At 36.1% G+C, this 24,143-nt stretch overlaps 1 protein-coding gene across 1 annotated transcript; it reads left to right on the top strand.

Moving 5' to 3' along the window:
* The first annotated feature begins 12,809 nt into the window (after positions 1–12,809).
* Positions 12,810–15,717, top strand: LOC145682839 (uncharacterized). Its single transcript, XM_081754204.1, has 2 exons — positions 12,810–12,846; positions 15,251–15,717. Exons 1-2 carry the CDS (start codon positions 12,810–12,812, stop codon positions 15,715–15,717), a joined length of 504 nt encoding a protein of 167 aa, XP_081610330.1.
* Positions 15,718–24,143: the final 8,426 nt, after the last annotated feature.

The following is a 24,143-nucleotide window of genomic DNA, read 5'->3' as shown; positions in this document are numbered from 1 at the left end:
GGTACTGGGTCTTCAGAATTTCATGTCACTCCTCCCCACCGTTACGAAATCTTAGCTAAACGAACCAATACATATTCCAGTAAAATAGTTTAGAGTGATCGAGCTCCTTTTGTGATGACCACAGTATTTCATATCACGGACCCCCCCCCCTTCACGAATCTTGGCTACGTGCCTGCAACACTGTCAGTAGCTACGTCCTCCACTAATATAAATTTACAAGTACAGCTTTATTTTCGTATTTTTTTAATAGTTAACCAATTTAAAACCGTATTATAATTCAAAGTACTTATCATATTTTTATCGCAAAACAAGAATATGTAGTTAACTTCTTAAATACTTCGCTCCGCAGGAACTCGTTCAGCGCGTGCAACAAGCAAAAACAACATGCTTGGCGTCTCACAAATGACAAAGGACAAAAAAGAAAAGGAAAAGCAGCACAGCAGTGCCTTATCGCAGTCGGAGCTGACAACATAGTTTCGGTCGTCACTTACGCCAATAGACCTACAAGCGGTGTAGAAGAGTTATACAGTTTCAATATACATTGTGCCACAGTAGCGCTACAGGCGGAATGTGCACGAACTACAATTGAATATGTTTCTTACAAGTATCAGTCACTGTTGCACCCTCTTTACATTCTACACATTCTTTTTTCTCACACTTTCTGACGTTGACAAGGAGAAGTACCAGGCTTTCCGAGTTCACAACCATAAACTGTTTGTGCACAGAGTACGTTTTCAGTTCTTCGAATGACTCTTCGCGCGAAGAATAGGGGTGATGATCGGACAACTGTATACGGCAGCAAGAAACACCCGGTTGAAACTTTAAATGTAAAATACAAATATAGAGCCTTGACAATGCCGTGAGGTGACAACCCTCAAGTTCACCTACAACATCAAATTTGCTGAAAGTGCATCCATTTTTATTTTAATAGGGGTGGTAAGGGGACTTTTGAGATACCCTGTATATAAAATTTGCAATCAACCAGGGAAATCGGTATTTCTTTAGAGCGTGTGGTTTCCGAGATCCTACTGTTAAAATAAATTGGCTACCAACATATACCCATAGTTTGTGACATATGTAAATCTAGCATTCTAATATGTAGATTGCATTTTAAAAATTTATTTTCAATTTGTTACTTCCGAAGCAGATGCTAAAATTCAGCGTCCCAAGAAAAGCCTACCGCTTAGCAGAGGTGCAATAAATAGTGGTACAAAAACTGCGATACCCGAAAATGTCGAAAGATCGTGAACAAATTCCGGTGGATGAAATACTAAGCGCTCTGTGGCTAATTACAAGCTTCATAATTACATTAATTTGTCCACCCTTGGTTCAGTGGTGTACACATGGGCCTACGTTGTGTGAAACTTCCGGTCCAATGCTATGAAAAGCTCACATCATCAGTGCTGACCCACCATCATGAAGCGGTTGCTGTTCAAGAAATTACTTGAACTAAGAAATAGCAAGCTCGGGTCTAGGAAACCAGTAATGTGCTGATCATACACACACATTCACAGATGCAGTGAAAAATCAGGTTGGTCAGTGTTAAACCCCTTAGATTTTATCTATTGTTATATTATTATTATTATTATTATTATTATTATTATTATTATTATTATTATTATTATTATTATTATTATTATTATTATTCCTTCGAGAACAGTAGTTAGCATCACATACATTAGTGAAGTTGGAAGCTAAAACTAGACTTGTTTCTATTAAGTTTTCCAATTAAGTACTGAGCTGCCTTATTGATATGTGGGTAGCGTATGCGCCTTTCGCACGGGGAACCCTGGTTAGATTCCTGGCGGTAGATCATGTGGTTCGGACCCATGCTATTCCGTATGCCCAAGTTTCATGTAGCCTCGGTGCTGAAATGGACTTAAATCATATCAATTCAATGATGCGCTGTAAATGGTCTGCAATTTAATAGGGATATACTGACGATAGCGTGCTGCAATGAGTTCTTAACTTCTAACTTCGTCGGTTTCATTCGCAGAATAGAAAGATTTTTTCTACTTTCAGAGTAACTCATTCCAAGGTAAATGTTACATACTGAAAGGCTTTTCTAGATTTTTGTTTAAACAAATGATCGATTTCTAACACTGCCAAAAGTAACATTTTATAGGCTTAGATTCCTCTCCTCGTATAGGGATTGGAAAGAATAAACGTTCAATTTTTTTAAATTTTTAAAAATAGAAATACAGTACTATAAATAAAGAGTAATTGTAAGAACATTGCATTTTTTGAAAGATGGAGGCAGCGTAAAATGAGCCTTATATGATTCTGTTTATTATGATTGTGTGCATAGTACGCAAATCACAATTATAATAAGTTTACATGGATGTAACAAACAAAATAATATAAAACTAGTCAAATATGAAAATTTTAAAAATTATTAAATGCTAGTCATTTATGTGAAGAAATCCTTTCGTTGTTAAGGTTAGTATCCCAGTAAAAAAAGCTGATTTCCCTTTTTCTTTCTACTTCCAATAAATTATTTCCGAATTTTATTTGATCAAAGATTTTTATTGAAAAAATCAAGCAATTTCAATCACTCTGATTATGCATTCTGTAACTAACCAATCTATCCCACGTTTACGTTCGTTGTGAACAGTGCAGTCATATGGTTCACCTTCTTAGGATTCCATACTATTGAGCGGCTGACCGAAAGCAATGGCGCAAATGCACTTATTACTGCCTTAATAATGGCCAAAAGCGTTCCATGGCTGTATGCGAAATAAGATGAAGTATATCATAATTGACTTACGTTGTCTGATGAGTTCGCAACGCTGACCTATGAAAAAACTGCCGTGTAGACTGCGGAGGTTCAGCTAGTTTACATATTGAAAAGCTTTAAATATATATGAATTACTTGGTATCCGGTCAAAGCAGCGCAAAGACAAAACCGCGCAAGGGTAAAAACAACGCATGCAAATAACGCGTGGACAAATGCAGCGCATGAAGATTAAACGCGCAAGGACAAAAAGAGAGCATGCAAATACCGCGTGGACAAATACAGCGCATGAACTAAAACCGCGCAAGGACCAAAACAGCAAATGCAAGTAGCGCGTGAGCAAAACAGCCCATTGACAATAACTATAGATAAACATTTCGCACAAGCCCCGCTCGCGCTATAGCTCACTTCTATCAAATGGGCTCGCGCTCACTCGGGCTCACGATCACTTACCTCAATTGCGCTCGCACTTTGAACAGCTTCCCTCAACTGTTCTCGCAATCACTCGCGCTTGCGGTCACTTGGGTTTGCAGTAACACGAACGGGTCAAGATATGAATTAGATAAAGAACCACTGCCACAGAATGTTTACAATTTTTATGGACATCCTTAGGAAAGTTGAGTTAGAAATAATTGCTGCAGAAGTCCCTTAAGTTTGGTAACCGAAATGTATTTACTGTGTTTCTGGTTTTATAATTGGCAGGCACTCTTTCCAGTTAAACAGATATAGGGACAAAAACAGCGCATTCACCAAAATCGCGCAAGGTCAAAATCAGTGAACGCAAATCCCGCGTGCACAAATACAGTGCATTTAAATACCGCTTGGACAAAAACAGCGCATGAATAAAAACCGCGCAAGGACAAAAACAGCGCTTTCAAATATCGTGTGAGCAAAAACAGCCTATGGACAAAAAACATACATGACCATTTTGCATTAGGTTCGCTCGCGCTCGAGTCCAATTCTTTCAACTGGGCTTGCGCTCACTTACCTCAATTGGGATTGCGATTTCGACCACTTCCCTCGACTGTTCTCGCAATCACTCGCGCTCGTGGTCACTTGGGCTTGCACTCTTCTCTCTCGACTGTGCTTGTAGTCACTATGACTTGCACTCACACGAGCGGGTCAGGATAGGAATTAGGTTGAAAATCACTTTTATTTTATTTATTTAAAGAAAGAAGAAAATGTATATATTGGATGTAAACATTATATTAAAAATATACATAAAATACATAAACATACTAAATTATAAAAAATAAAAATATACAAAATATTTATGGAATTAAATAAAAGTATAAGGAAAATTTAACTGCTAATGAAATTAGCAAGTCAATTTCCCTACTTGCAAGTGCTATTACGTCTCCAATGGAAATCGGACATCCTAGATTATCTTTATTAACATAGATTAACGTATTCGGTATTTATAGATCACAGGACCTTGGACTTTTAAAAGTCTTGTCTATCTTCCGATGTCGGGCAGATTAATCGAATGCACTTATTTCTCTATTGCGAAATTTTTGTATTTCTTATGCAAAAAATTATTGAAAAGATAGAACACACGTAGGTGTGAGCCGGATTCTCATGTTTTATTTTTTATTTTCTTACGGTAACATATGATGTTTGTATTTAATAATTCTTAGTTTTAGCTAACAATAGTTTTTTAAATACGTTTTGATTCTTTTAACCACTGTAAAATTAACCTTCCATATGCTTTAAAATTATTTTCCTCTTTGGTGTGGAGTGGGAGTTTGTTATAGATCATCGGAGCTCTATAATATGGTTGATATGGAATTACTCTTTGCTTTATTTCAATTTTTTGGGTCTTTTTTCTGGTTATATAAATATGTTTTATTACGTCCCATTTGTTACTCTCCTTTTTAACATAAATTAGTATCTTTTGCAAATATAATTTTGAAAGTGTTAACACTGAAAATTGGTCATACAGTCTATCTACTCTACTTTCAAGTCCCTTTCTGGATCAAAAGTTCCAATATATTTCCTGGCAAAAACTTTCTTTTAGGCATTAGATCTAGAGAACTGTATATAATGTAGCCAAGCGAAAAATATAATTTAACTCAGTATGATGTGCTTATTCCGTAAACAAAAAATACGAAAACTAGATTTAAAGATTGTTGAAAACTTTTGTGGCCCTGATACCAAAACTTAAAAATATTTCAATGAATCAAACATTTACAAATCAAACAAACTCACCATATTTTGAGAACTGCATATAGTGCAGCGAAACCAAAACTAACGATTTACTCAGTATGATGTGCCTATTTCGTAAATATGAAAACTCGATTTATAAGCCGTTCAAAAATGTTGTGGCACCTAATAAAAAGAATTCAATAAATTTTATTGAATCAAACATTTTCTTGTACGCCCCATATTTTGAGAACTACATATAGTGTAGCCAAACCCAAACTATTGGCTAACTCAGTAAAATGTGCGTATTGCGTTAAAAAAAAACGAAAACTTAATTTAGCGGACATTCAAAAATTGTGTGGCCCCTGATACCAAAAATCGATACATTTCATTGAACCAAACATTTTCTTCTATGCCTTATATGTGGAGAATTACGTATAGTGCATCGAAACCAAAACTAACAATTTGCTCAGTATGATGTGCTTACTCCGTAAAAAATATGCAATTATATTAAATGGCCGTCCAAAAACATTGTGGCGGCTAATACAAAAAATTCAATATATTTCATTGAAATAAACGTTTTCTTGTACGCCTTATATGTGGAGAACTACATGTAGTGAAGCCAAACCAACACTAAGAATTTACTCAATATGATGAGCTTATTCCTCGAACCATATGAAAACTTGATTTAGGGGCCCTTCAAAAACTTTGTTGTGCCTCATACCAAAAAATTCGATATATTTCATTGAACCAAACATTTTCTTGTACGCCTTATATGTGTAGAATTACATATAATGTAGCCAAACCAAAATTGACAATTTACTCAGTATGATGTGCTTATACCCAAAAAATATGAAAACTCGATTTTTGGCCCGTTCAAAAATTTTGGGGCCCGTGATACAAAAAAATAAATATATTTCGTTAAATCAAACATTTTATCCTACGCCTCATTTTTTGAGAACTGTATATAGAGTAGCTAAACCAAAACTAACAATTTACTCAATATGATGTGTTTATTCCTTGAGAAAACATGGAAACTTGATTTAGGGGAAGTTCAAAAATGTTGTGGCCCCTGACACAAATAGTTAAAATATTACATTGAATCAAACATTTTCTTGTACGAATTATATGTGGAGAACTACGTATACTGTAGCCAAACCCAAAGTATCAGCTAACTCAGTATGATGAGCGTATTGTGTAACAAAATACGAATATGTGTGTACTTGTGTTGATTTAGGAGCCTTTCCAAACTTTTGTGCTCCCTAACTCTTGACCAAGATCGCAAATCTTTGATGCACTTTTTTGATCATTCGTAAAATGTTTGGACATGATCGCAATCTTTTGATCCATTTTTTGGATAATTCTTAAAATTCTTGTTTAAACATTTTCTTACAATATTATTTTGCTGAACAATCAAAGGTTTTTAGTGAGTAGGGTAAGCAGCACGCAAAATTAATATACTGTATGTAAGTATAATATTTAGAATAGCCTAATATACACTACGTAAAATTTTTATGCTCACAATGTTTCGTAATTGAACATATTTATATAATGATTTTCTTAATCTTGTGACAATATGTGTAACACGAGGAGACCATTTTAGATTCTTTCCAATAAATATACCTAAGTGTTTTACTTTAGTTTCATTAATAAGTGGACTACAGTTAGGTTGTTTTAGTATTTTCACAATAATGAAATTTTAGTGATATGTTTTCCGGCCATCCTGTTAAAGTTGGCGAAATCAGTCATACACCTGTTTTCTTCAGCTTTTTCCTAGGTAATACTAACTGATGATTATCAAGTCATTGTCTCACTTTCTTCATTTCTGCTTCAGTTTTCTTGAATACATCTGTCAATGTTTTATCAGTAAATAGAAGGGAGTGTCATCTTCGAATGATTTAAATTACACATCATTTTTAAATTTCACAAATCCTTTATGTAAATTAAAAATAATATTGGGACTATTCCTCGTGTAACTCCTCGTTTTAAATATGAATAATTGCTTTGAAAATTACCAATTTTGACGGTTTGTATTTCAAATAACTGCTAAACCAAGATAACGATATACCCTTTCTTTCTCATCTTTCTAGTTTATTTAAGAGAATTTTGTGCGATATTGTGTCGAATACTTTAGCTAGGTCTAGGTAAAGTGTAATTACTTTTTCAGCTTTATCAATATTTTTACAAACAAGATCTGTTAAATTGTACACCGCATCTGATGCGCTTTTAGCTTTTCGAAATCCATATTGATTTAAAGAAAATAATTTATTTCTTCACGAAAATTAGCTAATCTTCTCTTTATACATTTTTTCTAAAATTTTGGCACCGTTACTGAGGATTAATATAAGTCTATTGCTATTAGGATCAGCCTTTAGTCTTTTTTCTATATAGGTTTTATTACAGCAGCCTTAAAATCATCAGGGAATACAGCTGTTTCTAAGCTTACTTTAAATATATACTGCAAAGGCTTATATATATTTATTTTGTATGTTTCAATACACTTGCTGATAATCCATCTATACCAGATGTTGTTTTTAGAGATAATTCATTTATGAAGCGTACAAATTCCTGTTCAATGATTGTAGAGAAAAATATAAACAACATCTGGTATAGATGGATTATCAGCAAGTGTATTGAAACATACAAAATAAATATATTAAAGCCTTTGCAGTATATCTTTACGCTAAGCTTAGAAACAGCTGTATTCGCTGATGATTTTAAGGCTGCTGTAATAAAACCTATATAGAAAAAAGACTAAAGGCTGATCCTAATTCGGATCGGCTCTTTAGTTTGGGAATTTAAATTCAAATTTCTTTTTTTATCAATCGCGTTGTTACCTATTTTTTCTTGCCAACACTGGAACAATCCTCATTAAAACTTCCAACTATTAACATTGGATCACGTTTAAAGGTTACTAAACCATTTTTAGTGTTTCGTTCATTTATTTCTACATACTTTTGACATTTTTATCTATAATAGCTGTTATTACCTTCTATAATTTACTACCATTGTTAATATATAATATAATTTGTTTTCTATAGTAGTAATTTTTAACTTGTTTTATTAATTGTATAAGTTTATTTCTATACCTTCTGTAATATTCCTTAAATTCTAAATCATTTTTTAAATTACTTAATGACTTAATCTATCTCTTTTAGAGTTGATTAATTCTTTTGTTATCCATGGTATTATTTTGAAATATTTACTACTTACTTTTTATTTTCAATGTTAATACGTGAATTATTTATACAATTTTTCATAATTTGGATGAAATTCCAAGTTGCACTATTAACACAATTACTCTGTATTACGTGATTCCAATTACATTTTTAAATTCTTCATTTAATAAAGTATAATCTATAATTGTTGCTTAATATTATATTTTTTTCCCTCTTTTGCATTGTAATGAGAACATTTATACTAGTGGGAAAGTGGTCAGTTATACTTGTTAGTAGCACAGCTGATGTGATATTCAGTGGACTTTGGTGCTTTAAAAAATACGATCTATACAAGTCTTGCTCTTGCTCGGACTTACAAGTCATAGATGTACATTTTGAACTAGGCTCGCTCGCATTCGAGCACACTTCTTTCAGCTGGGCTCGCGCTCACAGAGGCTCGCGATCACTTCTCTCAACTGGGATCGCGATCACATTCCCAAACTAGACCTGCTCTCATACGGGCTGGCACTCAATTCTTTCGAGTGGGCTCGCGCTCACTAATCCTAAGTGAACTCGCGTTTACTCGGACTCAAGCTCACTTGGGCTTGCGCTCACTAATCCTAAGGGACTCGTGTTCACTTGGACTCGAGCTCATTTCTCTCTACTAAGCTCGCAATCACTTCCCTCAGCCGGCCTCGAGGTCGCGATCACTTCTCTCAACTAGACTCGCGATCATTTCCCCAAACAGGTCATGCGAACACACGGACTCACAATCAATTCCCTAGAATGGGCTTGCGTTCGCTATTTCTAAGTGGGCTCGCGTTCACTTCTCTCGACACTGCTCGCGCTAGTGATCTTTTCCCTCAACTGGACTCGCGCTCACTCGGGCTCGCAATCATTTCCCGAAACTGGGCTCACACTCGCACTTACTTCTCTTGACTGGCCTCACTCTCACTTATATAATTGAGGATCGGGCTCGCGCACAATTATTGAGCCCTAGCCCAGCTGAGCAGGAGTGGGCTCGCGAGCCCAAGCTCATGAGTTTGGAGCCCTATGACAAAAACAGCGCATCCATTGCCCTCAATGCACATCCTTTCCCAAAGCAAACGTTGTAGAATTCTTGATATCTCAATAAATAGTAATGTGTTTATATTTTTTATATTGTGTTCTCTTTATAGATCAAGTCATTTGTTCGGTTTTGTATATACATAACGTATTGGTATACAACCTTTCCCTTCATATCTATTCCGTCTATACCAACGAAACTTGGTACACCCATTTTTCAAGTCCTGTAGTATTTTTTAAGATACATTTGGATTGTGTACTTTTATCTTGGGCCAGTCCAGAGGGGGCCAAATTCGATGTGAGGTATTTTTGGAGGGCATTTTTTCCAATTTCCTAATTTCAAATACGTTGTGGTCGCCAATACATAGCACATCTTAAAAACTTGTTTCTTGCTGAAGAGAATGAAATATAAAGCATAACTTTCGAATGAACAGAGTTGATGCAATATGTTTTCACCACGAGTTTACAATTTTTTATGCTAACAGGATTAATGGGCTCGAGGGACTTATTCAATTGTCCATGGCACCTAACATTTAGTGCATGAGCATATTTTTGGTATGTTTATCGAATGGACGAGGTTTGGTTCGGATGTCCGGAAGACACGTTCATGTATGTTCCTTGTGAGATTCGCATGCCTTTTTAATACGACAATGCGCATACTGGATTGTGTTTCCGTTCCGATAGATTTTTTTCATTAAAAGTATTTACAAATTTACGATTTACTCAAACTACACTTTCTGACATCGTTCCAGACACACACACACTCTCTCTCTCGATATAACCAGAGTTCGTATCCGGTTTTACCCCGGGATACACCGAGTGAGAGCATACAGTTTCTTTCTGGGAAACGCCGAATGTCGACGTTCCTAGAGGAGTCCTCCGGCCCAGAAAGATTAACAGCTACTCTTCCATTCATTCAGCTACACTATTATAAACATCATTCCAATTTCGATGTTTCTCCGTTTTGTTTACGATTTTAATCATTTGTCCTCTTATTACTTCTGATTTGTTATTTCTTATTTTGCTTAATATCCTATAGTCCCCCTCATTAGTTGTAATTTCGTTTATTTCTTTCCATTTTATTTGATCTCTTCCCTCTTAGCCCTCTAGTAATGGACACCATAATACTTGATATTCTTGTGTGCCTATTTCTTCGCATTGACATCTTGGATGCTTGATTTGTCTCATTTTGCATAACGCGTGACTAAGAAGTAACACTTCCCAAGTGTAACAGTCCTATTTTGATAAAATTTGGATGGTTGATGGATACTACTCATGAAATAAACGAGTACGTATTTTTTTCTGCGGAAGAAACGGTTTTAGAGGGCAAAAGCCCGAACAAATGGTTGGAAAATTGACCCCCGAAAGGCGAAAATAAGTGGACTGAAGTGAACGAATTTGTGCACAGATATTGTAGACGTAAATTGAGGGAATATATGTTTCTTAGGTTCCTGGAAGAAACGGTTGAGTGAGGCATGGACCCCTCCAACCTTTTAACAGGAAATATAAAAAATGCTAATAACAATATGTGAGAAATGCCTAAATGACATGCAGAATTGGAACAGAACTTTGTTAAGGGTCAGTAAGCAAAAGACAAATTAATAAGAGTTTTTATTTTCAGCGGAAATACGGTTTTAGGGCAAACGCCGCACTCAAAAGTTTAAAATTTGTCGCACGAAAAGCAAAAATAAGTGGACAGAATTGAACGGTTTATTTTCCTGGATAAAACAGTTGAGTGGTTCACGGAACTCTAAAAAACTTTGACCACGATATATTAAAAGTGCTAAAGGCAGTATTTCACAAATGCCTAAAGGACATGAAAAATTGGAACAAAACTTTGTGTCGGGACAATAAGGAAAAGTTAAACGAATATGAGTATTTTATTTTCTGAGGAAATATGATTTTAGAGGAAAAATCCGCACTCAATTTTTTCAATTTGACGTCCGAAAGGCAAGAAGAAGTGGACTGAAGTGAATGAAATTGTGTAAAGATATTGTAAAAGTACGCTGAGGGAATGCTTGTTTCGTATTTTCAGAAAATAAGAGAACAGTTCGGTGTACCGGTGGCAGAAAGATTGCACCGAACCGAATTGAATTGTGCGTAAAATTTCGGTCCACTCCTTCCGGCAATATTACGGTAATATTTACTTTTTCCAAGGGGGTCTTGGCCCCAACACTGTGTTTCCGCACAAATTAAAACACGTTTCCTTTGTTTTGCAAGTTGTCCCTACACTAAGTTTCGTTGCAATTATCCATATTCTTTAGAAACTTCTGACGTATACTTATTTGCACTTTTGATATTTTGTAATGTACGGCTTAGATCTGTGGCCCACCCAACTTTTCTTGAGGAAACTACGCAACATGTACTCCCTCGTCTTACGTTATATAATGCCTGTATACTGTTTCATTCACTTTGGTTAGCTTCTTGTCTTTCGGTCGTCAACCTTCAAAATTTTGGATGGGGGCTTTTGCCCCATAAAACCGTTTCTCTTCAGAAAATGAAAAAATGTATTCGTTTAATGTTTACGTATTGTCACTACACAAAGTTTCGTTGCAATTCTTCGTGTCTTTTAGGTACTTCTGGTATATTGTTATTATCACTTTTGATATTTCATGATCAAAGGTTTGGAGGGGGCCGTTGCCTGCTTAAACGTTTCTTCCAGAAAAATACGAAACAAATATTCCCTCATTTTACGTCTACAATATCTGTGCACAATTTCATTCACTTTGGTGCGCTTCATATTGTATTTCGGTCGTCACCTTTCAAAATTTTGTGTGTGGTGATCTTGCCCCTAAAACCGTTTTTTTTTTCTCAGAAAATAAAAAAAAAGTGTTCGTTTATGTTTGCTTATTGTCCCTACACAAAGTTTTGTTGCATGTCCTTGACACACCTGACATACGGTTATTAGCGCTTTCGATATTTCATGATGAAAGGTTTCGAGGGGTCCTTGCCCCTTCTAACCAATTCTCCAGGAAAATACGACACATATTCCCTCATTCTACTTCTACAATATCTGTGTACAATTTCGTTCACTTTGGTCCACTTCTTTTTGCCTTTCGAACATCAACTTCCAAAATATTTTGTGGCGGCCTTTGCCCCATAAAACAATTTTTCCGCAGGGAATTAAAAAAACAGGTATTCCTTTGTTTTATTTGTAGTATTTACCTGCCAAATATTATCAATTTCGGAGTGTTACAATTGGGAAGTGTTACTTGTTAATGTAGTCCTGACTATCAGGAATCAGCAGTAAGGTGAAGTCTATAGTAAAGGCTGAAATACTACAAATCATCGTGATCCAGCCATGACTCTGGTTCAGAGCAAGAGCTAGTGTACTTTACTAGATTAGTGCCACAACTATTGCCTTAATGTTTGCTTTGGGAATGGATTTGCATTGTGGGCCTTGCATGCGCTGCTTTTTTCATAGGTGCCCGAGCCTCAATGAAATGAGTAAGCGCAAGTCCGACTGAGCTTCAGCCCTGTCGAGAGAAATGAATACGAGACCGAATGAGCGAGAGCCCAGTTCTGAGAAGTGATCGCGAGCCTTAGTGAGCACTAGCTCAGTTGAGAGAAGTGATCGTGAGTCCGTGTTAACGCAACCACATTTAGATCTAGTGAGAGCTAGCCCATTCGATAGAATTGAGTGCGAGATCAGTTTCTAGAAGTGATCGGGAACCCGTGAGCACGAGCTAAGCTGAGAGAAATGATCACGAATGCAAGCCCAGTTGAAGGAACTTAGCGAGAGCTTGAGTGAGTGCGAGCTCAATTGAGAGAAGTGAACACAAGTCCGAGTGAACGCCAGCCCACTTAAGATTATTGAGCGCGAGCCCACTCGAGAGAATTGAGTTTGAGCTCATGTGAGCGCGAGTCCAGTTTGGGAAAGTGATCGCGAGATCGGGCCATGTTGATGGAAATGATCGCGAACCCAAGTGAGTGTGAGCTCAGTTGAAAGAAATGAACGTGAGCTCGATAGATCTCGAGCCCAGTTAAGACTAGTGAGTGCAAGCTCATGTGAATTCAAGCCCGAGTGAGTTCGAGCCCAGTAAAGAGAGGTAAGTGCCATCCCCATTGAGGTAAGTGATCGCGAGCCCCATTGAGTGAGAGCTCATTTCAAAGGAGTGAGCTCGAGCTAGACCGAGCTTAGTGTAAAATGTTCATCTATTGTCCATGGCAAAATATCCATGGGCTTTTTTCTCTGACGCAGTATTTGCGTGCGCTGTTTTTGTCTTCGTGGGGTTTTTGGTCATGCTCTGGTTTAGGCACGGTATTTGTATGCGCTGCGTTTGTTCTTGCGCTGTTTTTGTCGTGCGCGGGTCTTGTCCTTATATATATTTTACTAGGAAGAGTACCAGTCAATTATGCAACCAAAAAGATAGTAAAGACATTTGGGTTGTCAAACGTAAGGGACTTCTTCTCTAATTGTTCCTGCCTCATCTATCCTAAAGATGTATAAAAATTTTAAAGAGTTTGTGTGGCAGTGGTTCTCAACCTAATTCATATCTTGATCCGTTCGGTGAGTGCCAGCTCGTGTGAATAGAAGCCCAGTCGCAAAGATAAGTGCGAGCCCAAGTGACCACGAGTGCGAGTGATTGTGAGAACAGTTGATGGAAGTGGTGGGAAGCGCGAGCCCACTTGTGGTAAGTGATCGCAAGCCCGAGTGAGCTCGAGCTAGACCGAGTTTAGTGTAAAATGTTCATTTATTGTCCATGGCAAAATGTGCAGGGCTTTTTTCTCTCACACGGTATTTGAATGCGCTGTTTTTGTCCTTGCGCTGTTTTTGCCCACGTGGTATTTGCATGCGCTGTTTTCACCCTTGAGGGGTTCTTGTCATCGCGCGGATTTTGTTCATGCGCTGTTATTGTTTGCGCGGTTTTGATTTAGAACCGAATACTTATGTTTCTAAACTGCAAAGAAAATGTACATGAACCAGAACCAGTTGTTTCTTTCTTTTTAAAGGACATTTTGAACTCAAGTGTGCTTTTTCTTTCAGACCTGCGCATAAGAGGTTATAAAATGAAATCACAACTAAGAAAAATATTTTCCTCTTTGTGTAATAGAGGTAGAAGGTTAAGACTTGCAAATGAGTCATCATTTAAAGAGTTTGAAGAGACTTTGGAAGATTGTGCTATAGATAGCTGTCGTAATGATTGTCCATTGGAAATCTGTGAGAGTATTTCCTCTGCAAATCCAAAGAACGTAGTAATATGTTTGCATAACTCGAACTGTGCTTGTAGTCAGGATGTCCCAAAATCACAGTCCAATGTAATAAATTTCGTTCATGAGCCATCTGTTAGTTTCGCCTCATCACCTGGACCAAGTAATGGTAATCAAAATGTTGCCACTGATTTCGTCGTCGATAGTTCATTAGAAAGTGAAACTGAACTTGTTTTTCATTCGTTTTTATTTGACGATCCACTGCAACATGAAATAGACCGTGGAAAGGCAAGGAAAAGTGAAACTTCTGTTTAAGTGAAATGTAAAATAATAAATTGGGCTATTCGATTCAATATTAGAAGTAACGCATTCTCTACTTTGTTAAAAATACTGAACGAAATTCCCCGCTGGACGTATTATCACAAGCTTATTGAAAACACCTTCGAATTTGTGTTTCAGTATTGTAGACCCCAGTGAATATTTCCAGCAAATACTTCCCTTGTTTAAATCCAGCAGTATTGAACTTTGCCCTATTTTAGCTAGCGTATTGCAAAAAGAAGTTTCCAACATTGTAAATCCAATCAGTATATGCTGTGGGATAGGAAAGCCATAGTCTTGTGCTGAATTTTTGTAAAAAAAATTGTGGACGAAGTTTCTAATTTACCACCAGCTACTACTTTTATAATGAAAATAAAGGGTCATACTGGATATAGTAGCTGCAGGAAATGTAAAGTTCGTGCAGAAGGTATGAAAACAGAACCATCTTTCCAGTTTCGCAAGGTATTACGAAAAGATCACACACAGAGTTTGTTAATGAAACAGATATGAATTATCACACAAATCAAAGTCCTTTGTTGCGACTTAAAAGCGAGAATTTTATTATGATTTTTGGCACTTGGCATGTTTAGGCGTGCTTAGAATATTTTTATACGCGTTAACAACAGGTAAAGTTAGGTTACATAAAGTTAGGTTTCCTCAGGTCACATAAAAACTATTTCAGATAGACTAGAAAGTCTCATTCATTTTGTACCAGTTGAATTCAGCAGGAAACCTCGTTCTTTGGCAGATCTTCGTCGTTGGAAAGCCCCTGAATTCCGAACGTTTTTGTTATACCTTGGAGTACTTGTTTTGAAAGGCATTATTAGTGAAGAATCATACAATCACTTCTTGGTTCTAGAAGTGGCTATAACAATTCTGCTTAGTCCTGTGCATTTTAGCAATGAAGAGAAACGTAATTATGCTAATCAGCTGCTTCAGTATTATGTACGTGAATTTGGATCTTTGTACGGTAAAGAATATTTAACTTACAACTTTCATGGCTTGACTCATTTAGCAGAAAGTGATCATGATTTAGGCCCATTGGATGTATATAGTGCCTTCAAGTTCGAATATTTCATGCAGTTTCTTAAGCGACTAGTAAGGAAAGCAGAGAAGCCGTTAGAACAAATTGCGAAAAAGACTATGTGACAAAAATCAAATAATTCCTTTTTCTGGTACGCTAAAAGTTTGAAATGTAATGATACATTTCCAAAGTTTGAACACGAACATAATCATGACCCTTTGCATTCATCGTGTCAGTCTCCACACTACAGCTGGATTGTTTATGATAACTTCAAACGTTCATGCAAGGAACTAGATAGTTGTTGCTTGGTCAGTCCTAATACCATTGTGTTGATGTACAATATTTGTTATGATAGAAAGCGTAACTGCTTGTGCATTGTTGCTAGGTATTTTAATGAGAGAGCAGACTTTTTTGTAAGTCCATATAAGAGTTCGGCACTGAGGATATACAGAGTGTGTATAAAATATTATAAAAAAATTGGTTTTGTTGCCATTCGACAAGAGTCAGGTTGTATTTCCTGCGCTCCATCTGAATTAACCAGAGGTGTTGACGTTTTTCGAAACCTAAGAAGCCACTGGGTCTTTGTGGGTAAAATCTATACCAAAAATACCCACCTCAAAGATATAGTTCAAAACTTGTATTAAATTTATAACATTAATATTATTTTCAATCGTGTTTCTCAGTACGCGCCTGGTTTCAAGAATTGCCTTAAATCGAAATGTCTTTAGAGATCTCGAGAATAGAACAATATTGCATAGTTAATTATACTCGATGAATTTGGTTCGTGCTGATAAAATCCATTGTAACTGTGCTCAACTATAGTCTGCAATAAAAAGCAATGCGACTACATTCTTTTTGCTTATCAATTATGCACTTTCATAAAATTTTTCGAAACAAATTCTTTCCAAAAAAGTCAAATTTTCAATTTCACATGATTTTGTTCCTACCTATTCGAAACACGTGAAATAATGACGGTAGTATTTAACACTAAGGTACATTGGATATACTTTGCCCCGTTCGTCTCGCTTTATTACTATTGAAGAATCCCTCAGTTCATTTGTGTTTTAATGTTTGTGATACTGTAGTGTCGGTAGTTTGTAACAATAAACAATAAGTGTGGAATTTTCGTTTTTTTCAATGTAATTTGAAATATGTAATAACCCGATGTGGCGTCATTTGAAATAATAACTTGATGTTGTGTTGGCAACATTGTTCACTGGCTGTTGATACCTAATACGTGTCCCCCTTTCTCTCCCTGCTTCGCACAAAGTTTTGTTTCCCTTTTTCTAAAATTTTTATTTTCCGTTAAGAGCGTTGGATATTATACATTACGCACCCTGTTTATATATGTGGACGGTGCGTCATAAGGTCAAACCCTGCTAACCGAAAAAAAAGGAAGAGAAGCAAAACTGCACAATGCAACTAGGTGGTGAAGACACGTATTAGGCAACAACACCAAGAGAAGAGTGTTGCCAACAGAATATAGTTTAGTTTTTTTTTCAATGGCATCACGTCAGGTTATTACAAATTTCAAATTTACGTTTTAAAGAAGACAAGGCAAACCACACTTATTGTTTGTGTTGCAAACATTTAAAAGATAAGACAATTTTTAAAGGCTTCGACAGTAATAATAAAGCATGTGAGACTAATGTGCAAGGCATATTGAATGTATCTTAGCGTCAAATATGATCATTTGACGTACATTTCAAGTAAATCGAAACAAAACAAGAAATTGAAAATTTGACTTGTTTCGGAATGACGTATTTTGAAAATTTGCTTACGTTACTAGAATGTCATATTACGTAGATCTCTTTTTAGAAACTTGACGATTGCAATGTTCTTTACAGCATTTCGATTTCTCAAACCGTTCGAGAGATATGCCAATGTTAAACTTGAAAATACTGCTTAAAATTACGTATTTCGGATAATTGTTAAACATAATTGTTGTTTCTTTTTTTCAAAAGAAACAGGCAACAGCTTTTGGTATTTATGATTCCAACAAGTATTTATAATTACATGATGTTAAGCAACGTGCCAATTTTAACTGTCATATTCCCGGGGCGGTTTAAGATGTTGAAGTTTGCTGTTCACATTTATTTATTTATTTAAATGAAAGTACCCATAACATACCTTCTTGACTTACATAATTGATGGTAACATGACCTTACAAAAAAGAAAAATAAAACATGGAAAGAAAACAAAAAATTATAGAAAAAATACTAAAAAATCAAAAGGAAAGAATGTACAATCCAGCCACGAGAACAATAATATATATATATATATCAGTACCTTAACAAATAATGATAGATCATACATGGACATTATGCAGTATTTCATATAGAAGTTTAACAAATTTAACTTGCCATATGAAAATAGATACGTCTTAAAAGTTAGAACCAAAACCTTTTTTTTTGGTTATAATTATTTAACCCATAACCAAAAATGTAAAATGCAACAAAAGAGAAAATAAAGACCAAAAGAGCTTAGGTAACGGCAAGGTCATGCCAAGCACTTTTTAGTAAGTCATGACTCACATCAATATCGAAGCAAACAAATGCCAAAATTAAATAATATGCTGTTATCAATTCTAAATTATCGATATTAAACAAGCTTTTTATTACTAAAAATAACTTAAGTAGATTTCGTTGTGACACAAGTTACAAGAAGTGCATAGCAAAATCTTCATGGCGAGTCGTGACTCATCTTCATCTTCGAAGCGCATCGATTCCAAAATGAAGAAATTATGTGACATTTGAAGCAAATGAAGAATTCAGCGTTATTTCGTTACTAGAATCTCGATAAATTTTGTTGAGAGTCACCACACGGGAAGACCAGCACAACCGCTTTTAATGAGACTTCTATCTTCGAAGCGCAACGATTCCAAAATGAAGAAATTATGGGCCACTTAAAGGAAATGAAGAACTCAACGTTATTTCATTACTAGAAATCTCGATAAATTTTGTTGAGAGACACCACACGGGAAGACCATCACAAACGCTTTTTAATGAGACATGACTCACTTCTATCTTCGAAGCGCATCGAATCCAAAATGAAAAAATTATGTGCCACTTAAAGGAAACGAAGAACTCAACGTTATTTCATTACTAGAAATCTCGATAAATTTTGTTGAGAGACACCACACGGGAAGACCATCACAAACGCTTTTTAATGAGACATGACTCACTTCTATCTTCGAAGCGCATCGATTCCAAAATGAAAAAATTATGTGCCACTTACAGGAAATGAAGAACTCAACGTTATTTCATTACTAGAAATCTCGATAAATTTTGTTGAGAGTCACCACACGGGAAGACCATCACAAACGCGTTTCAATGAGACATGACTCACTTCTATCTTCGCAGCGCATCGATTCCAAAATGAAGAAATTATGGGCCACTTAAAGGAAATGAAGAACTCAACGTTATTTCATTACTAGAAATCTCGATAAATTTTCTTGAGAGTCACCACACGGGAACACCATCACAAACGCTTTTCAGTGACACATGACTCACTTCTATCTTCGAAGCGCATCGATTGCAAAATGAAATTATGGGCCACTTAAAGGAAAAGAAGAACTCGACGTTATTTCATTACTAGAAATCTCGATAAATTTTGTTGAGAGTCACCACATGGGAAAACGATCACAAACGCTTTTAAATGAGACATGACTCACTTCTATCTTCGAAGCGCATCGATCCCAAAATGAAGAAATTATGGGCCACTTAAAGGAAATAAAGAACTCAACGTTATTACATTACTAGAAATCTCAATAAATTTAGTTGGGAGTCACCAAACGGGAAGACCATCACAAACGCTTTTTAATGAGACATGACTCACTTCTATCTTCGAAGCGCATCGATTCCAAAATGAAGAAATTATGTGCCACTTAAAAGAAATGAAGAACTCAACGTTATTTCATTACTAGAAATCTCGATAAATTTTGTTGAGAGACACCACACATGAAGAGCATCACAAAAGCTTTTTAATGAGGCATGACTCACTTCTATCTTCGAAGCGCATCGATTCCAAAATGAAGGAATTATGGGCCACTTAAAGGAAATGAAGAACTCAACGTTATTTCATTACTAGAAATATCGATAAATTTTGTTGAGAGTCACCACACAAGAAGACCATCACAAACGCTTTTTAAAGAGACATGACTGACTTCTATCTTCGAAGCGCATCGACTCCAATATGAAGATATTATGTGCCACTTAAAGGAAATGAAGAAGTCAACGTTATTTCATTACTAGAAATCTCGATAAATTTTTTTGAGAGTCACCACGCGCGAAGACCATCACAAACGCTTTTTAATGAGACATGACTCACTTCTATCTTCGAAGCGAATCGATTCCAAATGAAGAAATTAGGGGCCACTTAAAGGAAATGAAGAACTAAACGTTATTTTATTACTAGAATTCTCGATAAATTTTGTTGAGAGTCACCACACAAGAAGACCATCACAAGCGCTTTTTAATGAGACATGACTCACTTCTATCTTCGAAGCGCATCGATTCCAAAATGAAGAAATTATGGGCCACTTGAAGGAAATGAAGAACTCAACGTTATTTCATTACTATAAATCTCGATAAATTTTGTTGAATGTCACCACACGCGAAGACCATCACAAAAGCTTTTTAATGAGACATGACTCACTTCTATCTTCGAAGCGCATCGACTCCAATATGAAGAAATTATGTGCCACTTAAAGGAAATGAAGAAGTCAACGTTATTTCATTACTAGAAATCTCGATAAATTTTGTTGAGAGTCACCACGCGCGAAGACCATCACAAACGCTTTTTAATGAGACATGACTCACTTCTATCTTCGAAGCGAATCGATTCCAAATGAAGAAATTAGGGGCCACTTAAAGGAAATGAAGAACTAAATGTTATTTTATTACTCGAAATCTCGATAAATTTTGTTGAGTGTCACCACACGGGAAGACCATCACAAACGCTTTTCAATGGGACATGACTCAGTTCTATCTTCGAAGCGCATCGATTCCAAAATGAAAAAATTATGGGCCACTCAAAGGAAATGAAGAATTCAAAGTTATTTCATTACGAGAAATCTCGATAAATTTTGTTGAGAGTCACCACACGGGAAGACCATCACAAACGCTTTTTAATGAGACATGACACACTTCTATCTTCGAAGCGCATCGATTCCAAAATGAAGAATTTATGGGTCACTTAAAGGAAATGAAGAACTCAACATTATTTCATTACTAGAAATCTCGATAAATTTAGTTGAGAGTCACCACACGCGAAGACCATCACAAACGCTTTTAATGAGACATGACTCACTTTAATCTTCGAAGCGCATCGATTCCAAAATGAAGAAATTATGGGCAACTTATAGGAAATGAAGAACTCAACGTTATTTCATTACTAGAAATCTCGAAAAATTTTGTAGAGAGACACGACACGGTAAGACCATCACAAACGATTTTAATGAGACATGACTCACTTCTATCTTGGAAGCGCATCGATTCCAAAATGAAAAAATTATGTGCCACTTAGAGGAAATGAAGAACTCAACGTTATTTCATTACTAGAAATCTCGATTAAATTTTGATGAGAGTCACCACAGGGGAAGACCATCACAAACACTTTTCAACGAGACATGACTCACTTCTATCTTCGCAGCGCATCGATTCCAAAATGAAGAAATTATGGGCCACTTAAAGGAAATGAAGAACTCTACGTTATTTCATTACAAGAAGTCTCGATAAATTTTTTTGAGAGTCACCACACGCGAAGACCATCACAAACGCTTTTTAATGAGACACGACTCACTTCTGTCTTCGAAGATAGAAGTGAGTCATGTGTCATTAAGAAGCCATTGTGATGATGTTCCCGTGTGGTGACTCTCAACAAAATTTATCGAGATTTCTAGTAATGAAATAACGTTGAGTTCTTCATTTCCTTTAAGTGGCACATAATTTCTTCATTTTGGAATCGATGCGCTTCGAAGATAGAACTGAGTCATGTGTCACTAAAAAGCGAGTGTGATCGTCTTCCCGTGTGGTGTCTCTCAACAAAATTTATCGAGATTTCTAGTAATTAAATAACGTTGAGTACTTCATTTCCTTTAAGTGGCCCATAATTTCTTCATTTTGGAATCGATGCGCTCCGAAGATAGAAGTGAGTCTTGTCTCATTAAATAGCGTTTGTGATGGTCTCACCGTGTAATGACTGTCAAGAAAATGTATCGAGATTTCTAGTAATGATATAACGTTCAGTTCTTCATTTCCTTTAAGTGGCTCATAATTTCTTCATTTTGCAATCGATGCTTTCGAAGATAGAAGTGAGTCATGTCTCATAACAAAGTGTTTGAGCTTTCTTCCTTTGGGCTGCCTCGCAACAAAATTTATCGAACAGGTTTCTAGTAACGAAATAACGTTGAATTCTTCATTCACTTCAAGTGGCACATAATTTCTTCACTTAGGAAACGATGCGCTTGGAAATAGAGGTGATTCATGTCTCATTAAAATGCGTTTTGATGGTCTTCTCGTGTGGTGACTCACAACAAAATTTATCAAGATTTCTAGTAATGATATAACGTTGAGATTTTAATTTCCTTTAAGTGGCCCATAATTTCTTCATTTTGGAACCGATGCGCTTCGAAGATAGAAGTGAGTCATGTGTCATTAAGAAGCGATTGTGATGGTCTTTCCGTTTGGTGAATCTCAACAAAATTTATCGAGATTTCTAGTAATGAAATAACGTTGTTCTTTATTTCCTTTAAGTGGCCCATGTTTACATCATTTTGAAATCGATGCGCTTCGAACATAGAAGTGAGTCATGTCTCATTAAAAAGCGTTTGTGATGGTCTTCCCGTGTGGTGACTCTCAACAAAATTTATCGAGATTTCTAGTAATGAAATAACGTTGAGTTCTTCATTTCCTTTAAAAGGCACATAATTTCTTCATTTTGGAATCGATGCGTTTCGAAGATAGAAGTGAGTCATGTCTCGTAACAAAGGGTTTGGGATTTTCTTCCTTTGGGCTGACTCGCAAAAAAATTTATAGAAGAGATATCTAGTCACGAAATAACGTTGAAATCTTCATTTGCTTCAAGTGGCACAAAATTTCTTCATTTTGAATCGATGCGCTCCGAAGATAGAAGTGAGTCATGTCTCACTAAAAAGCGTTTGTGATGGTCTTCCCGTGTGGTGACTCTCAACAAAATTTATCGAGATTTCTAGTAATGAAATAACATTGTTCTTCATTTCCTTTAAGTGGCCCATGATTACATCATTTTGGAATCGATGCGCTTCGAACATAGAAGTGAGTCATGTCTCATTAAAAAGCGTTTGTGATGGTCTTCCCGTGTGGTGACTCTCAACAAAATTTATCGAGATTTCTAGTAATGAAATAACGTTGAGTTCTTCATTTCCTTTAAGTGGCCCATAATTTTTTCATTTTGGCATCGATGCGCTTCGAAGATAGAAGTGAGTCATGTCTCGTTAAAAACCGTTTGGAATTTTCTTCTTTTGGGCTGACTCGCAACAAAATTTATCGAAGAGATTTCTAGTAACGAAATAACGTTGAATTCTTCATTTTCTTCAAGTGGCACATAATTTCTTCATTTTGGAATCGATGCGCTTCGAAGATAGAAGTGAGTCATGTGTCATTAAAAAGCGATTGTGATGGTCTTTCCGTGTGGTGACTCTCAACAAAATTTATCGAGATTTCTAGTAATGAAATAACGTTGTACTTCATTTCCTTTAAGTGGCCCATAATTTCTTCATTTTGGAATCGATGCGCTTCGACGATAGAAGTGAGTTATGTCTAATTGAAAAGCGTTTGTGATGGTCTTAACGTGTGGTGACTCTCAACAATATTTATCGAGATTTCTAGTAATGAAATAACGTTGAGTACTTTATTTCCTTTAAGTGGCACATGATTTCTTAATTTTGGAATCGATGCGCTTCGAAGGTAGAAATGTGTCATGTCTCATAACAATGGGTTTGAGATTTTCTTCCTTTGGGCTGACTCGGAAAATAATTTATCGAGATTTCTAGTAACGAAATAACGTTGAATTCTTCAGTTGCTTCAAGTGGCACATAATTTCTTCATTTTGAATCGATGCGCTTCGAAGATAGAAGTTAGTTATGTCTCATTAAAAAGCGAGTGTGATCGTCTTCCCGTGTTGTGACTCTCAACAAAGTTTATCGTGATTTCTAGTAATGAAATAACGTTGACTTCTTCATTTCCTTTAAGTGGCCCATAATTTCTTCATTTTGGAATCGATGCGCTTCGAAGATAGAAGTGAGTCATGTCTCATTAAAAAGCATTTGTGAAGGTCTTCCCGTGTGGTGACTCTCAACAAAATTTATTGAGATTTCTAGTAATGAAATAACGTTGAATTCTTCATTTCCTTTAAGTGGCACATAATTTTTTGATTTTGGAATCGATGCGCTTCGAAGGTAGAAATGTGTCATGTCTCATAACAATGGGTTTGAGATTTTCTTCCTTTGGGCTGACTCGGAAAATAATTTATCGAGATTTCTAGTAACGAAATAACGTTGAATTCTTCTGTT

This window comes from Thermobia domestica, chromosome 4, assembly GCF_964235325.1.
Source record: "Thermobia domestica chromosome 4, izTheDome1.hap1.1, whole genome shotgun sequence".
NCBI classification, from domain to species: Eukaryota; Metazoa; Arthropoda; class Insecta; order Zygentoma; family Lepismatidae; genus Thermobia; species Thermobia domestica.
Note: the sequence above shows the minus strand (reverse complement) of the source record. Positions and strands in the feature narration are given on the sequence as shown.

Excerpts from the sequence above, each read along its gene's own strand:
- LOC145682839 (XM_081754204.1), top strand. The coding sequence starts at position 12,810 with ATGCAAGCCCAGTTGAAGGAACTTAGCGAGAGCTTGA. Across the intron at positions 12,847-15,250 it reads GGAACTTAGCGAGAGCTTGA|ATAGACTAGAAAGTCTCATT; the intron begins GTGAGTGCGAGC and ends AAACTATTTCAG.